Here is a 19,166-nt window from a genome sequence, read left to right as displayed (position 1 = left end):
AATTATAACTACCTTTCCCTTCTTTCCTCAAAAACAAATAATTAACAAGAAAAAACCAATAACCTCATTAAACATCCTAAATTTGTATGAATAACCTACACTCTGAAAACCAGTAACTGTGTCTAGGAAATAAATTATAGTGCTGAATAAATATTGGTAGAACTTATTTTTTAAACATTTCATTTTCTCAGTAATTTTAGTTTTACTATAGATTTGTATTACATTAATTTGTAATAATTGATTTGGTGGACATAAACATATGCAAATACCATGAAACTATTTCAGTCTATCTAATACAGAGTTCCTCCAGTTTCTTCATCTTTTGTTTATCGTTTTACTGATGTTTTCTGGAGATTGGAGAGGGCTTAAGAAAACACACTCCCATTTATTGATCTCTGAATTGGTATAAGCCATAAGATGCAATAACTCAATTCAAACTATAAAAGGACATGTTCAGACTAAGTTCAGTATCAATACGGTGACCTCCCAGGAATGGGAAACCACCAGGTTGCCTGAGAAGGAGTGAACTGGCTCATGGAAGTTACATTTCTAATAACCTCCCCAGTTACAGTGAAGATTGGTCCTCGAACCACATTTTGAATAGTCAAGAATCCGGAGTACTTTAGTGACTATACCATGCTTAACTTCAAATTTGAAATCTTTCAACTCAAAATACCTAGACATTTTGTAGCCTTTTCACAACATTCCACATACATTTTTTAAAACTGTAAAAGCTTCAAAATTGCCAACACAGCATTTTGAAAAATATCTGAAATTTGAAAAGCATTCATAAGGGGCTCAAACACTTGCCAGCAAGAAGGAAGCATGCCATTCATCTGGCAGAAAATCTTCACTTCCTTTGACATTGCTTCTTAAATACATCAAACACAACATTTATGTACACTTTTGAAAAATCCATAAACCTCCACACAGCAAACAAAATTTTCCAAAAATCAATAAACCAGTAAATTATTTAATCCAAATGAGAGTATGAAATGTGTTGCTAGCAAGACATTTTAAAAATAATAAATATGACAAGCCACAGCTACTGAGCCCACATGCTGTAACTACTGAAGCCCACGCTCCTAGAGCCTGTGCTCTGCAGAGAAGCCCACACACTACATCTTTAAAAAAAAAAAAAAAAAAATGAGTGGATATGAATAGACAATTCACAAAGGAAGAAATGTTGTGCAAACTTAACAATGAATGTTACCAAAAAAATTCACACTCACTAGTAAACAACAATATGCAAAATAAAGGATATGATGCAGACTTCTTTGGTGGCACAGTGGATAAGAATCCCTCTGCCAATGCAGGGGACACAGGTTTGATCCCTGGTCCAAGATGATTCCATATGCCACGGAGCACCTAAGCCCATCCACCACAATTATTGAGCCTGTGTGTTGCAAATACTGAGCCTGTGTGCCGCAACTACTGAAGCTCTCATGTCTTAGAGACCATCCTCAGCAACAAGAGAAGCCACCTCAACGTGAAGCCCATGCACCACAATAAAGAATAGCCCCCACTCTGCAATGAGGGAAAGCCCGCGAATAGCAATGAAGACCCAGCGCAACCAAACTTTAAATTAATTTTAAAAAAAAGCACATGATGCCTTTAATAAAATAAATAGGAACAACTCACCATTCATGGAGTGCTGTCATTGTGCCAGGCACTATGCATGGAATATATTCTCTAATATAGAGTCTGCACAGAGGTCAACACAAAAGTTTTGTGTTAAATGCTGATTGTGTGATCACTTGAATGATGAACACATGTTTCGTATCTTGCCCAGACTTTTGCCATGATTTTCTAAGTCTCTCTCCTTATTCAGTCCTTAACGCTGGTTCCCACTGCTGAGTCAGGCCTCTCACACAAAGCAGTACATCCTTGGTACCATGTGCCAAGGAAGAAGCAGCAGGGCGCACTTAGAAGTCTTTGCCTTAAGTGGCTTGAACTGGCTTCAAATGGAATCTCAATGGAGCCAGACATTGCACTCTACCCTTACCCACTCCCAGGCACTGGACAAGGCCCCTTTTATGCCAGAGTAATCCTCAATGATGCCTTCTCTGTGTTTGATTCCAGACAACCGTCCTCAGTGTGAAAAAACACACGGATTTTGCAACCTCTGGCCAGTGGGTGGTTGTTACTGAGAACAATGGTAAGGAGCAAAGCGCTGTCTTTGACGGAGTCATGATCTGCAGTGGCCATCACGTCTTCCCTCATCTCCCACTGGAGTCATTTCCAGGTGAGGCCTGTGCAGAGCCCCGGCTTTTGGGAGTGGGTGTCCAGGTACTTAATGTTCACGCTAGATTGACAGCAAAACTGGCTAGCTACTGCAACTCAGCATAATATTAAAATCAGGATAGAGCCAGAAAGATGAAAGATTCCAAATACCATCTTTGTTTCTTTTGAGCCCTCCGGGTCTTCATTATCAGAGTTTAGCCAAAGTTTAGCCTTCCCCAAAGTGACTAAATGTTACTCAGAATTTCAGAGAATTTTCACCCATCTTGGTTTTCTGTTGGAGAGATCCTTTCAGCCATGTACCTTACCTTACGACAGGGAAGCCTGGCGTGCTGCAGTCCATGGGGTTGCAAAGAGTCAGACAGGACTGAAAGGCTGAACAATAACAAAAGCTTACCCTGACCTTTTTCTATCCTGCCAAACACTTGTGGCTGTTTCGTTTTGGGGACTTCCACAGAGCCATGCCCACAGCCAGGGTTACTGGGGGTAGTTTCTGGACATCAGTACTCCTATAGGATAGTGGTGGATGCCGGAAGTGCAGGGGAAGATGGCTCCTCCCAGGCCCCTCCGTAAGAGAGCACACTTCCTTGCCAAGGCCTTTAGGAAAACATTTAATAGGGTCGTTCAGTCCAAGCCCCACATTATTCAAACCACCTGAGGAGTTTTTAAAGTTCAAATGACCTTCAAAGATTCAACAGGTCTAGGGTAGGCCTAGGTCAATTACTTGTTCAAGTGATTTCAATATGCAACCTGGACTGAAGCTTCCTGATCTAAAGCAATGAAACTTTCCAACAGAATCACCTAGAGGACTTTTAAAACCACAACTTTCTAGGCTCCACCCCTAGCATTTCCAGCTCTGTAGATCTAGGCTGAGAATTTGCATCTTTAACAAGTTCTCTGGTGATGCCAATACTGCTGGCCAAGGGACCAACACTTTGAGAACTCATACGATCTAAAGGAGAAGGAAATAGCAACCACTCCAGTATTCTTACCTGGAAAATTCCATGGATAGAGGAGCCTGGCAGACTACAGTCCATGGAGCTGCAAAGAGTCTTATGCGACTGAAGCAACTGAGCACATGATCTAAAGGCTCTTTCAAGCAACCCATCATCAAAGACAAATACTTTAATAAGGCCATGTTTTCCTGGGAAAAGACACAGATGTTTATCTTCAAAAAGGCCTGTCCATGGAAGCAATCTAGATGTCCATCGACAGATGAATGGATAAAGAAGCTGTGGCACATTCATACAAGGGCATATTACTCAGCCATTAAAGTGAATACATTTGAGTCAGTTCTAATGAGGTGGATGAACTTAGAGCCTATTATACAGAATGAAGTCAGGAAGAGAAAAACAAATATATAGTATATTAATACATATACATGAATCTAGAAAGATGATACTGATGAACTCTATTTTCAGGGCAGCAATGGAGACATAGACATAGAGAACAGACTTGTTGATATGGGTTGGGGTTGGGGAAGGAGAGGGTGGAACGAATGGAGAGAGGAACATGGAAGTATATATGCTACCATCTGTAAAATAGATAGCCAGTGGGAATTTACTGTATGACTCAGGGAACTCAAACTGGGGCTGTGTGACAACCTAGAGGGGTGAAATGGAGTGGGAGATGGGAGGGAGGTTCCAGAGGGAGGGAATAAATGTATACCTATGGCTGATTCATATTGATGTATGGAAGAAATCAACACAATATTGCAAAGCAATTATCTTTCTGCTGCTGCTGCTAAGTCGCTTCAGCCGTGTCCAACTCTGTGCCACCCCATCCCTGGGATTCTCCAGGAAAGAGTACTGGAGTGGTTTGCCATTGCCTTCTCCGAAGTATCCTTCAATTAAAAACAAATAAATTTTTTTTTAAAGGCTCTCCAAAGAAGACATACAGGTGGCTAACAAACACATGAAAAGGTGCTCAACATCACTCATTATTAGAGAAATGTAAATCAAAACCACAATGAGATATCACCTCACACTAGTCAGAATGGCCATCATCAAAAAGTCTACAACAATAAATGCTGGAGAGGGTATGAAGAAAAGGAAATGGTCTTGCACTGTTTGAGGGAGTGTAAATTGATACAGCCAGTATGGAAGACAGTATGGAGATTCCTTAAAAAATTAGGAATAAAATCACCGTATAACCCAGTAATCCCACTCCTAGGCATATACCCTGAGGAAACCAGGGTTGAAAAAGACACATGTATCCCATTGTTCACTGCAGCACTATTTACAATAGCTAGAACATGGAAGCAACCTAGATGTCCATTGACAGATGAATGGACAAAGAAGCTATGGTACATATACACAATGGAATATTACTCAGCCACAAAAAGGAATGCATTTGAATCTGTTCTGATGAGGTGGATGAACCTAGAACCTATTATACAGAGTTAAGTGAGTCAGAAAGAGAAAGATAAATATCATATTTTAACACACATATACAGAATCTATAAAAATGGTTTTGAAGAATTCATTACAATCATTTAAAAGAATATATGCTATGTGATATTGAAGTATCATTGTATATTACAAAATAGGATGATGGATGGCTTGAAATCAATACCCGACTCTGCTCTATCCATCAAAACCACTGTCCTCTAGTAAATACCTAAGCTGCAACCTCTGAAATCAACTTATTTGGTGCTGAACTATAGGCTTGGGCTTCCCTGATGGTTCAGATGATAAATAATCCACCTATAATGCAAGAGACCTGAGTTCAATCCCTGGGTTGGGAAGATCCCTTGGAGAAGGAAATGGCTACCTACTCCAGTATTCTGGCCTGGAGAATCCATGGACTGTATAGTCCAGAGGTCACAAAAAGTCAGACACGACTAAGTAACTTCCACTTCACTACACCATGTGCTTAACCTAACATTTCTTACATGCTCCATACTTTGAGTTTGCCAGTTGGCCTTAATACTGTAACTTCCCTAAGAGGGGAAATAACAAAACGAATAATTGATCCCAGAAAGGAAAAGCTGACAGGGCAGTTTTATTGAAATTAAGTTGACATAGTTCATGGATTTCTCTTTTCTTTACCCCAAAGGTATCCAGAAGTTCAAAGGCCAGTATTTCCATAGCCGTCAATACAAGCACCCAGAAGGATTTGAAAAGAAACGCATTTTGGTGATTGGAATAGGAAACTCAGCCTCAGATATTGCAGTTGAGTTGTGTAAGAAGGCTGCTCAGGTAAGATGCTCCCCGATTACCTTGTCTGCTGGTGGGGCAGAGGCGGGGGGGTGGTGGGGGTTGGGGAGGAGAGGAAAAGGGAAGGGCATAGTAGAAAATCACAGCCATATAACCAAGGCTCCATTAGTTAATAATTGGTTGATTAGTTGGTTGGTTGCCCAGTGTGGTATCATAGGAAATCTAGAAATCAGGAAGCCAGTCAATCTCCCAGCTTTGCCATTAATCAGCTGTGTAACCTAGAGTAAGTTATTTTACTTCTCTGGATGTCTCCTCACTTAAATTTGGGTCAGACAACATTCAGCACAGGAGGCCTTGTTTCTACCCAGGGGCCTCTATGAGTTGACCTGCTCATCTTTGGAAGAGTGCCTTTTAGAAATTTAATGCATATTTGAATTCTATTTGAAATGTAAATAATCCATAGTTCCCAAGAATCATTTTAAAAAAGAGAGAGATTAAATAGACAGTAAGACTCCCAAACAAGATCATAAATATTTAGGTGCTTCCTGAGGTCTTCTGACCACTGTTATCTTTTCACCTGTTCAGGAATGACACAGTTTAGCTGCCAGCGTCAAACATTACAAGATGCAGATGATGCTGACAGAGATGGCTGAGAATAGCAATAACTAAATCCCTTTTAGAAGGACAGGCCTAGGCAAAGATGGGAAAATAGCTTGGGTTCCTCTCCCCACAGCAAGCCCTTTCAACATGGTCTGGATTCCAGGAGTTCTATCACTCTTACACTGGCCTCCTTAGCCTGGCATCTTCTGGCTCCTCAGGACTTACTGTGGCCATGTCTACCACTGCCAAAAGTGCCCTATCCTGAGACTCACACTGTCAGGACTCAGATGTTGTGGTCACTTTTGGGTCGCTCAGTCGTATTTGTGACCCCATGGACTATAGTCCTCCAGGCTCCTCTGTCCATGGGATTTCCCAGGCAAAAATACTAGAGTGGATTGCCATTTCCTTATCCAGGGGATCTTACTGGACCAGGAATCTAACATGTATCTCCTGCACTGGCAGGCACTGGTTCATATCACTGAGCCACCAAAGAAGCCCCAGGGCTCAGATGCCCAGTAGCAAATGTGATAAGCATATGTGGTGCTTCCCCAGCAGGTTGATGATGGGGTTCCACTGGGACCTGTCAGAGTTACCACCCTGAGGACAGAGCAGGTCATTAACACTAGAAAGAGTTGTACTAGACACAGGAGGTCCTCGCCTTATTTATGAAAAGAAACCACTTTTCATTTTTCAAAGTTTTAAGGCCTTCATGTGAAGAACAAGTAAAGAGGCAGTAACTGTAAAGGCTTGGAGAAGAGCCAGCTCAGATGGGGAAGGTACCAAGTTCAGTCTCCTTACTGTTTGGAAAACCTGACAAGCTTAGGGAAGGGAATATGATGAAAGGAGCTGACCTAGCTGTCAACTAAGTGAAGCTCCATACTAGACCACTACATGTTGCAGGTCAGTGATTTGGACTTAGAACAGTTGATCCAAAGATCTTAGATTGCAAGAGTCTATTTCCTCATATGGGCTTTGCAATGTAAAAGCCTGTCTATCATGCTAGATTCAATAATAAGTAAGCACCTTGGCTATATTTGTGTGCCTTCCAGCTCATTAATTTTTAAATAGTGTCTTTCCAACATTTATTAGATTAATAACATAATTTATCATTATGATAAAATATCTTACACAGAGCAATGCACTCTCAATCCTTCTTTGACAAGGCTTACCAGAGATTTTCTAGGAGCTATGTAGGTAAGAGTTAGAACCAAGTGCATCTGCAAAGCTTAAAATTACATCTAAACTCACCTTAGTCCTGAGTGTGCCCTGCTTCTGTTAAAGGAATTTCATGTTCATAATGATATGACTTGTTCTACCACAGTCCAACCACCCACTCAAAATACTGTGTGATGGTGCTGAGTCATCCACACACTTTTCCACCAAAACCCAAATCTCTGATCCTTTGCCTGAAGTATGCATCTGATCCTAAATTCTCAGACATATCACACTGCTACAGCTAGTGGAGCTAGCCAGATTAGACTCCCATAGGCAGAGCTTCCAGTGTGAACATGGATTGATCCTAAGTGTGTTAGTCACTCAGTCATGTCCATTCTTCGTGACCCTATGGACTGTAGCCTACCAGTCTCCTCTGTCCATGGAGTTCTCCAGGCAAGAATACTGAAGTGGATAGACATTCTCTTCTCCAATGGATCTTCCAAATCCAGGGATCAAACCTAAGTCTCCTGCATTACAGGCCATTACAGGCAGATTCTTTACCCACTGAGCCACCATAGAATCCCTAAAGAAGAAGGGCAGATGATAAGTAATGGAAAGAGACTGCATAGAAACATTTAAGTACATTACCTAATGCCTAGCCAAAGTATTGCCAAGCTAACAAAAGGATAGCAGCAGAAACAGTCAAGATGTTAAGTATATTACTACACACAGACCAGCAATTCAACACCATTTTATATCAGTGCTACTTCACAAGTTAAGGAGTTGAGACCCAGAAAAATGTGTCTCCAAGTTCTGGCTCACTCCAGATATGTGGCACTACATGAAACTCCTCCAGCCTAAATTTACAAAACATTAATAGCTAGCAATATCTATCATTGGCCAACCAACAATTTCAGCCCTTTACATGTATCATCTCCTTTAATTGGTACAATAATTTTATGAAGCAGGTACTGCTACTACCCCTATTTTATGGAGAGAGAAACAGAGACACAGAGAGGTTGAAGTAAGTCACTCAAGGCAACACAGCTTTTAAGTAGTGAGGCTGGGAGTCAAACCCAGGTAGTCTGAATCCAGAGTCCTCAGTCTAGAATTCACAGTCCTCAACTCTTAAGTCAATCAGTTCCTTACAAGGGAGTATTAACATGTTTATCAAGTCCTTGTACAATAGAACTCACAGAGTTCTGGCATGTCAAAGTACTGACATGCAAATTTTTTTTTCATTTATTTTTATTAGTTGGAGGCTAATTACTTCACAACATTTCAGTGGGTTTTGTCATACATTAACATGATGACATGCAAAATTTTAAGAAGCAAATCAAACATGCATTTGGTCAATGGAGAAGTAACAGTAAACAAGGTAAAATACACATTTGAAAAGAGATTTAAATGTACATCTTGAAAACTAGGGCAATATGAGTATACAAGTTAAAGAATACATCTGACATACACACAAACACACTACTAGATATAAAGTAAAAGCCCATGTGTAAAATATATAATCAACAAGGAACTACTGTGTAGTACAGGGAAATATACTTTGTACTCTCTAATAACCTACATGGGAAAAAAATCTGAAAAGAATAAATATATGTATATATATATTAATATAACTGATTACCTCCTATATTAACTTCCATATAAAGTAATATCTATGAATAGCAAAAGTTATATTTTTAAACTCTGAGTTTTTGAAATAAATTCAAAGTTAAAAATCTGGCTTTTAGGCTGCAATCATACATATTTCCTTGGATTATAATTGTATACTGTTGCTATAAAAACAACCTGGGTAGGATAGAAAAGTGAGAGGAGGGAAGAAGTATTGAACCACAATGCAAACGTAGATTTGTGGATTTTATGGTTGGTTTAGCCCAAAGATTTTCTCCGGTCTCCATGAAGTCCTCAAGACTATGGTAGTCTTCCTCTATCAGTGTAAATACCCCGGGGCACCACTTGTATGATAAAGCTGACCCAGAACAGTGAAAACTAGAAGATCCTTCACTTTGAAGTCAATCATCTTTAAGACAAAGCATTTCAGCCAGTTCTGGGGCCATACATGTGATATAGTATCTACACAGTGGGTTCCTCCCAAAAAAAGATGATGCCCTAACATGAACTGCATTTCTTTTTGCTCACTAGGTGTTTATCAGTACCAGACATGGTTCCTGGGTCATGAGTCGTATCTCTGAAGATGGCTATCCCTGGGACTTGGCATTCCACACCCGCTTTAAAGTCATGCTCCATAATATCGTGTCACAAATTGTTGTAAAATGGTCAATGGAAAAAGTGATGAATAAATGGTTCAACCATGAAAATTATGGCCTTGTCCCTCAAAACAAGTAAAATTACTTTACTTTTTTATGGTATACTCATTGATAATCAGGGTTGTCAGAAGGGTTTCTCTTTGAAAAGAGCCAGATTGCTAACATGATAGCTCAAAGTACAGCCTAACAGTATGGGTATCGTACAGCTCCCAGATTTTGAATCCCAGATCCATTCTGTATGCCTTTTAAAAAGTGAATATTTGAGAAGATGAAGTATAAATATTATAAGTTGCTCCAGAGAGTATAACTAGGATTGGGGGAGGACTTCCTTATACCCAGAGCTATCCAACATTGGAAAAGGCTGTTTTAAGAGATTGTGACCTTCCTTTCAGAGGGTGGGATGGGAAAACTGATCTAAATTCTACAGGAGCCCATTATCAAATAAAGAAAAATAAGCATCCATATTGTTTGCTTGTGTTCATAAGATCAGAGATGTATAACTTGGAGATTAACAGGCAGTGAATATTTCTCATAAGCCCCCCCGTGAGAAGAACTCTTATGGTGTAGAGTTAGCAAAGTATAACAGGCTCCTTCCCCCTTCCCCCACCCCAAAAAAAGAACAGGAGAGCTTTGCAGTCTTTCAACAAATGCAATATGGCTGCTGTATTCTGGAATCTGATACATATGCCATGCAGTCTTTTTTTTTTTTAAGTGGTTCTCAAATCTAAAAGAAAAAGGAAATTCCAGACATATAACCAGACATTGCTCCACTATTCATGCTATCATGCTATCTGTGGATATTTGAGATAAACAGACATCCCCAAACTTAATTCTATGCATTAATTTTCATACTAATCTCTTAATTAGTTTCAAAACTAATAGGAATTTAACAAATTTTTTTAACAACTTTTTTCTTCCTTACTTATGACCAGATAGAGATTAAATAAAACAGCAAGATAATTAAGGTAGATAACATAAAGCAACAGTGGAGATATCAGCAGGATAATGACAACTGGAGTACTCAGGAATTGATCACAGACGTTGGCATTTTGCCTAAACCCTTAGGATGTCTCTTTTTTTTTTGCAATGTGTTTTGCCCACATCATCTACATGCATGTTTTCCTTATTTGTTGAAGGAAGAGATATGTGACATGTGATTAAAGTCTCATGTGACATGAGAATAAAGTCTGAGAGTAAAGCTTGGGGTAGGCCAACTAGTCAAGTTAGAAAGTTTTATAGATATTTTAGAAACTACTTTTTTCTCAAATCCAACCCCATAAAATATTAGCAGAGTTCAAAACGACTCATTAAATGCTCCTTTCTGAGTGTTTTCTTCTGTGTGTTTCAGATACCTTTTAAAAGAGCCTGTCGTAAATGATGATCTTCCAAGTCGTATACTCTATGGAGCCATCAAGGTGAAATCAAGAGTGAAAGAGCTCACTGAAACATCTGCCATCTTTGAAGATGGAACAGTAGAAGAGAACATTGACGTCATTGTCTTTGCAACAGGATATACTCTCTCTTTTCCCTTCCTTGAAGATCTTATTAAAGTAGAGAATAATATGGTCTCGCTATACAAATTCATCTTCCCTCCTCAACTGGAGAAGTCAACTCTTGCATGCATTGGTCTCATCCAGCCCCTAGGTCCCATTTTTCCAGCTATTGAACTTCAAGCTCGTTGGGTAACCAGAGTTTTCAAAGGTAAGTGAGTGAGTGAGCAGGCAGGTGAGTGGCTGAGGGTTTCACACTTGGTGGACTTTGCTAAAAACAAGTTTAGGAAAGGAAGTTGCCAAAAAGGTTTCCAACCTTGGCTGCTCTCACAAAATTGGTATCCTAAAAAATTAGCAGAGAATTCAAAAAATAACAAATACTGGGATACAAGAATAAATATCCATAATCATTCCTTTAAAATAGTAGAAAATTCAGAGAATTTCAATTGGCATAGTGTTAAGTACATATTACTTTTTGTTGGACTAATGAAAGAACAGTGAAGAAGGAAGACATCTATGACTCCAAGTTTTACCTATAAAATGTTTCTAAGTTCCTTGGGATATGTGCAAATCAAGAGACCTAGGCCCTACTCCATACTTAATTCCAAATTAACTCTTAATATCTAAGCACCTCAACCTCACAGATCCCTACTAAGCTATAAAATGATTGAAATATTTCTCTCTGAGCATTGTGTAGCACTTTGCACTTCTCAGAAGACTGTTACTATCTCCCTGATCCCAGGGTTCAATTCAGTTAAACAAAAATTTATTGAATATTCAGCCCTGTGCTGGAAATTGGTGGCATAGAGACAAATTTAAATGGATCATTTCAAGATAATAAGACAAATGCTTTGTCAGAGGAATGCATGGAGTGTATAGAAAGAAGAGAAAGGGTGCTGAGCAACAGCAGAGTGGGGTTGAGGAAGGGCATGTGGTCAAGGAAGACTCCTAGAGAGCTGGGTTTCCCAGGTGCAGAAAAAGGAACCCTTGAGTGGGAGTACAGAGGTGTGATATAGATGGAGAGTTACATGTTATCTGATATTCCTAGAACGTGGGGTGTGAGGCAGGGAGGGGTGAAAGATTCTTCTTAGAGGGCAAGGAACCAGAACAGAGGAACCTTTTAAGGCACACTAACGAGCTTGAATATAAAATATAGATCAGCTCTTTCCTAATTTCTTCTTGTTGTTTAGTCTCTAAGTCATGATCAACTCTTTTGCGACTCTATAGACTGTACCCTGCCAGGCTTGTCTATCCGTGGGATTTCCCAGGCAAGAATACTGGAGTGGGTTGCCATTTCCTTCTCCAAAAGATCTTCCCAATCCAGGGATCAAACCTGTATCTCCTGCATTGTGGGCAAATTCTTTGTTACTGAGCCACCTGAAGGCCCTTCCCAAATTTAGTTGGTAGACCCAAAACCATCCGGTGGATCCTTAGGAGCCCTGATTAAGTCTGGCCTGAGAACCTAGAGTCTCCACTTAAGAAAGCTCTTCTGCCAGAGGACCCAGTGAAAGGTTCTAAGCAAAGACCAGATATTATCAGATTTACATTTTTGGTAGATTATTTCAGCATTAATGTGAAAAATAGATTTGAAAGGCGAAAGGAATACAGTCCCAGAGACCAGTGAGAAGGCTGTGTAATTGTCTATACTAAAATATGATACAACCTCAGCCAGGCAAACAGACAACATGGAGAAGAGAAATAGTTAAGAGCCCATTATACAGAGTGAAGTAAGCCAGAAAGATAAAGACCATTACAGCATACTAGCACATATATATGGAATTTAGAAAGATGGTAATGATAACCCTATATGCAAAACAGAAAAAGAGACTCAGATGTATAGAACAGACTTGTGGACTCTGTGGGAGAAGGCGAGGGTGGGATGTTTCAAGAGAACAGCATCGAAACATGTATATTATCTAGAGTGAAGCAGATCACCAGCCCAGGTTGGATGCATGAGACAAGTGCTCGGACCTGGTGCACTGGGAAGACCCAGAGGGATCCGGTGGAGAGGGAGGTGGGAGGGGGGATCGGGATGGGGAATACATGTATATCCATGGCTGATTCATGTCAATGTATGACAAAAACCACTACAATATTTTAAAGTAATTAGCCTCCAACTAATTAAAAAAAAAAAAAGAGTAAAACCAGAAGGACATAATGATTGGCTCCAAGAAGAATAATTAAAGGAAGAGAGCAGAATCACAGGTGACTTGCAGATCTCAGGCAGTGGAAACTGGATTGAGAGCAGTGCTGGGACAAGGGCAGGCATGTGGAAGAATGCAAGCCTGAGCAGGAGGACTTCAGTGATAAACTCAGTTTTGGACTCATTGAATCTGAGATGTCTGATGACTAGCCATATTCAGGGAGTGTTACTTCTTCAGTCATGTCTGACTCTTTGCAACCCCATGGACTGTAGCCCACCAGGTTTCTCTGTCCATGGAATTCTCCAGGCAAGAATACTGGAGTGGGGAGCCATTCCCTTCTCCAAGGGCTCTTCCTGACCCATGGATCAAACCTGGGTCTCCCGCATTGCAGGCAGATTCTTGACTATCTGAGCCCCTAGGGAGCCAAAAAACGTGAAAAAAAAGTGTTAGTTGCTCAGTCATGTCCAATTCTATGCAACCGCATGGACTGTAGCCTGTCAGAGAAACTGACCATTTTCCAGCATGTCTGATGCTCCAGGGACACTTGTGACACAGATGGCCTCCCAAGCACACAGTGATGACTCACATCAATCTTTCTGCATCCCCACTGCCCCACCCTAGTTTGTGCCACTCCCTCCCTCGCCTGGTTTACTTCACAGCCTCTTAACTGGTCTTGCTGCCTCTAAACTCACCTCCCTGGAACCCATTTTCCAAAATTCAACACCTCGGAGAATCTTTCCAAAAGGCAAACCTGATCAGGTCACTTCCCACAGCTTCCCACCACCCTCAGAATGGAGCTCAAGCCACCTGGCACAGCTCCCTGGCTTCTTAGGCTCACTTTCCCACTCAGACTTCCTCTCTTACCACCATCACCCCACCTCAGAGTCCATGGTGTAGTCTGGTGAATCCTGGGCAACATCAAGCAGAACTCAATGTGAGTGGCACACCCTGGAGTTCAACAGCACAGCCTCCCTGACTGGTTTAACATGGGTCAGTGGCCAAAATTTACATGTAAGAATCAATTACTAGATAAAGTAATGATACCGATCCAAACCTACTGCTCAACCAACCTTTTATTTTCTAGGCTTATGTACCTTGCCCTCAGAGAGAACTATGATGGAAGACATTATCAAGAGGAATAAAAAAAGAATTGACTTGTAAGAATTTTTTTTTTAATTCTTTACATAGAACAGTATTGAACTGCTCACAAGAATCACCTAGCTGCTTCTTAAAAATCCAGAGACCTGGGACATAACCCAGACCAACTGAATCAAAATTTCTGGATGAGACTGGATTTTTGTGTTCTTCCAAGGTGATTCTTATATATGCTAGTTTAAGATCCAACTGCTTAAAAATAGTCATTTCACCTTCCTTGACATATTTTCATTTGTTTTGTATGATGCCTGTGTTAGATTCTATATCTTCTCACACTCTGTGGTAAAGAGAAAATGGGATGGGACAATGGTGGTGACAGTAGCCCGAGTATCTCTGGAAAGTTAGCTGGGGGAACTCCCATCAAAGCAAATTAGAAAGGAGTTGGTATGGAATGAAAGTCAAGGATTTATACTTTGTAACACAGTAGAATCCATAAGGGATCTTAAAGATCCATTAAGAATCCATTCCATAAGGAATCCACTAAATTCCATAAGTGATTAAGTACATCGGAAGGTTTACTCTGGGGCCTTACATCACATGTAGGGATTATCTCACTTTAAAGTTCTCATTCATCTATTATATTCCAACCAGAGTGCCAGATACTTTAACAATTTAACTAGAAAATATTAAGCATCTCTTCTGTGCAAGACACCAAGCTACACTTGCATCTGTAATCTGGTGAATCTTTGCAACAATCCTGACTAGTTTTACTTGCCAGAAGATTTGTAGCTGCTTGCTAAATACCAAATAATAATAATGGTTATAAACCCTATCACATTCCTAGAACTTCCATGAAATCAGACTTATTTATTTTATATCCTACTCTCAATCTGAGATATGGGTCTCCTGTTGAAATAAACTAACACTTGCCACCAGAGTCATTCAAAGCTCATTTATTCATTCATTCATCTCTCCATTCTTTCAGCACTTATTGAATACCTAATGTTCTTATGTAACTTAGAATAATTTGTGACTCTGTCCTTTTTTCTACGTTAAGGTTTGGAGAGAGCAAAAGCCAGCTACTGCAGACCAGATACATCAGCTACTTGGACGAGCTCGCTGTAGAGATAGGTGTGAAGCCAGACATCCTTTCCCTCTTGCTGAAAGATCCTAAACTGGCTGTGAAACTCTATTTTGGGCCGTGCAACTCCTATCAGTATCGTCTGGTTGGGCCTGGGCAGTGGAATGGAGCCAGGAATGCCATCTTCACCCAGAAACAAAGGATACTGAAGCCTTTAAAGACACGGGCTATCAAAACCTCATCTACTTTCCCAGTTTCCTTCCTGTTGAAAATCCTGGGGCTTCTTGCTGTTGTGGTGGCCTTTTTTTCCCAACTTCAGTGATTCTAGTCTGTCAACATTAATGCTTTAAGTTTTATAGCAGTCAGTACCTCTTAAAGAAAAAAAAAATTAAAGAAAAAATATTAAATCTAAAGTCTAAATTTTAGAGTTGGAAAGAGAGAGAAAGAGTTAGAAGAATTAGGTATAAAATGTATAAAACCAAAATTATGTCATGAAATTTCTTTGCCATCCATCCTTCCCTCAAACTCACCAGACTCTCTAAAAAATAATAATAATAATAAAAATCAATATAGTAACACTGGCTGAATAGTGCTGCCAAGCCTGTGTAAAGGAAAGCCATATGGGAAAATAGTAGAGTTACACAGAATGAAAAGCACCCATGATTTAAATTATTGGAAAATACAAATTGTGGGTAAATATTTAAATTTCTGCATGTTGTTCTTGATAGTCTTCTTAGCCAAACTTTATTTGGTCACAGTGTTCTCAAATGTTAAGTCAGGCTCCATTTGCTTCATGAAGAATCACTCAAAAATATTGGAGAAAAAGAAAAATGAGAAGATAGACTTAGAAAACAGCAACATTCAGACAGGTTTTTAGGGCCTTACATCAAAAGCTGAGCAAATAGCCACTTTTCTTATATTTGTCTTATATTTTTGAAGGGCTTCCCTGGTGGCTCAGGCAGTAAAGAATTTGCCTGCAATGCAAACCCAGGAGACCTGGGTTTGATCCCTAGGTAGGCAGATCTCCTGAAGGGAATGGCCACCCACCCCAGTATTCTTGCCTGGAGAATTCCATGGACAGAGGAGCCTGGTGGGCTACAGTCCATGGAGTCGCAAAGAGTTGGACACAAGTGAGTGACTAACACTTTCACTTCACTATATTCTGATAGAGACACTGCTGTAAAATTAAAAATAAGCATACCATAATAGATGGATAGATGTATTTACAATATTACTATACATATAATATGTATTTACCATATATATATTGAGAGAGAGAGTACTTATCATATACCAATGTGCACATTGTGTGTATTATTTCATTTAATTCTCATGACAATTCTGTGAGATGGGTACAGCTCTTGTACCCATTTTACAGGCTATGAAACTGAGACTCAAGTTAGGTAACATGCCCAGGGCCATCCATCTTGTGATGGAGATGGGATTGGAACTCAGGTTTGCCTGACTCCAGAACTGAATATCATAACCATGCCCCATAATATTTATTTACAAAAACCTTTACTATTAACAAAATACTTACTAAAGTTCTATTTATAATCACATATGTATTACTTTTGTAGGCCCTTTACATAGAAAATAATACTCTTCTCATAAATAAGATCTGATTAATTTTATTTATAATATTTGGATTATATTTTAGCTAGATCTAAAATTTGTTTGAAGGAATTTACAACAAAATAAATGCTTATATAATGATGTTAAAGATAATCATTGACATTTTCAAAAAACAAGTGTTAAGGGGAAAAAAGTATATTTCCCAAGTAGATGAAAGGTATTGTAATAACTGGGCCTTGTATTTAGCTCTAACCAACAAATAACCAAGGCAAAAAGCAAAACAGTATGTAATCTTTGTCATCTGATAAAAGCAAGCATACCAGCTTGTTAGGAGAGACAGACATTTGCTTAGAACTGAACTTTAAAAATGTCACAAGCAATTCAATGTCAATAGATACTGAGCAACATAATAGATAAACATCTGATTATAAAACATTCATCACAGCCGTTAGTTCTACAAATTGTGCTTTGGGAGATTAAACCATGCCGCAAGCCCAGAACAAGACCTTCAAAGACAGGGGAAAGGTCAGAGATTCAAGATTTAGACAAATTTCTCCTTTTATTCCTCCAAAGCCACTGGGGTCATCACTCTTCACTTGGCCTAGATTTCTCTCTCAAGTGCCCAGAACAATGTGATGGCAATCCTGTCAGTGGAAACTCTTTAAAGGCTATTGAAATGATACCAGCCTTTATATACAGGTGGTGTTTTTTTTTCATTGCTCCTACAAGCAGATTGCTTTGAAAAAGTGTATATGGTATATATACTTAGCTATCAATTAAAAACCAATTACCTTGCTAATTATTAAAAATCATTTACAAGTGATTATATTAATAATAATAACAAAATAGAATTTATCAAGGCTTTATAGCAAGAGTAGGCAAACTACTGCCTGTAGGTCAAAACCAGCCCACTACTTATATCTGTAAATGAAGTTTTACCGGAACATAGCCATTCCTTTTCACTGATTGTCTGTGGCTGCTTTGAAGCTGTAATGACAGCGCTGAGTAGTTGCTAACAAAAACAGTATGGCTCACAAGGATAAAATATTTACAGAAAGTTTGTAAATACAGAAAGCTTGCAGGTCCCTGCTTTGTAATGTGCAAAGCTTTGCCCTAATTGTTTTTTCATAACTCACTCATCATTACCATTACCCAGTGAAATGACTATGGTTATTACTCTGTTTCTATAGTGGAAGATTGAGAATCAATTGTCAGGTCAATGCTGAATCAGTGGGGTCGGGGGGAATAATGTCATTAGGACAAAATTGTTATTCAATTTACATTCTTGAAAATGTTTAGAAAGAAGATGATCACTTGAAATCATTTCAAGTATTCTGGTAGATTTTTTTAAACATAAATAGTTCATATCCAGAGCCTGAAATTGATTAAGGAAGACTCATTCAAGTCTATTCCTTTGCCTCCATACATCCAGAAACATGAAAGTATCCTAGATAAACAAACCATCTAGGATAGTTTGTTCCAAACTATGATCCACAGAGACATTCTCTGCATCAGAATATCAGATATGAGCTAGCTACCATCTTCTTGCAAAATCTCTCCCTGTGATTGGTTCCCTTTTACTAACTTCTGATTTTAACTATTTTTCTCCAGATGATTGGTCCTTGATTTTCCACCCTCAAAGCCAAATGTGTCATATTTGCAGAAAAATAAAGATATTTTAAAAATAAAACTATTGGACCATCATATGTAACAAAATTCCAAGTAATAAAGATTTTCAAAGCTTAATTGAAATATAATCCAGCAGTCACATTATAATAAGGATGGCAAAAGAAGATTCTTCTTCATAACTGGTCTTTCATCCTGCAAGATGTTGCTACTGGCCTGCAACACCTTGTACAGAGTTTTTGGCTATTTCCCAAGAGGGAGAATATTTTTATACACAACATACCTCACTTTCTGGTCCAGTCTACCTTATGACCAGATTGTGGATCAATGAGGCTAAAACAAAGGTTCCTGAGATTGTTATTGTTCAGTCACCAAGTCATGTCCAATTCTTCAAGACCCCATGGACTGCAGCATGCCAGGCTTCCCTGTCCCTCACCATCCCCAAAGTGCGCCCAAGTTCTTGTCCATTGCATCGTTGATGCCTTCCAGCCATCTCATCCTCCATTGCCCACTTCTCCTTCTGCCTTCAGTCTTTCCCAGCATCAGGGTCTATTCCAATGGGTCAGCTGTTTGCATCAGGTGGCCAAAGTATTGGAGCTTCAGCTTCAGCATCAGTCCTTCCAACAAATATTCAGGGTTGATTTCCTTTAAGATTGACTTTAAGGTTCTAATCTCTAATCCTGAGATTAGATTCTACTTAATTCAGATTGGTTGCTAGA

The 19,166-nt window shown here is 39.4% G+C and overlaps 1 protein-coding gene across 1 annotated transcript in view; it reads left to right on the top strand.

Moving 5' to 3' along the window:
- Positions 1-18,567, top strand: part of FMO2 (flavin containing dimethylaniline monoxygenase 2) — a 38,676-nt gene extending 20,109 nt beyond the window's left edge. Inside the window, exons 4-9 of the mRNA XM_020904164.2 lie at positions 2,083-2,245; positions 5,299-5,441; positions 9,312-9,511; positions 10,785-11,137; positions 14,155-14,227; positions 15,223-18,567. Of these exons, the coding sequence (XP_020759823.2) occupies positions 2,083-2,245; positions 5,299-5,441; positions 9,312-9,511; positions 10,785-11,137; positions 14,155-14,227; positions 15,223-15,568 (1,278 nt within the window). The 3' untranslated portion in view covers positions 15,569-18,567. The remainder of the gene's footprint in view (positions 1-2,082; positions 2,246-5,298; positions 5,442-9,311; positions 9,512-10,784; positions 11,138-14,154; positions 14,228-15,222) is intronic.
- Positions 18,568-19,166: the final 599 nt, after the last annotated feature.

The sequence above is a fragment of the Odocoileus virginianus genome, chromosome 11 (assembly GCF_023699985.2).
Source record: "Odocoileus virginianus isolate 20LAN1187 ecotype Illinois chromosome 11, Ovbor_1.2, whole genome shotgun sequence".
In the NCBI taxonomy this organism is placed as follows: domain Eukaryota; kingdom Metazoa; phylum Chordata; class Mammalia; order Artiodactyla; family Cervidae; genus Odocoileus; species Odocoileus virginianus.
The sequence above is the reverse complement of the archived record's forward strand: the minus strand, read 5'-3'. Positions and strand labels throughout refer to the sequence as shown.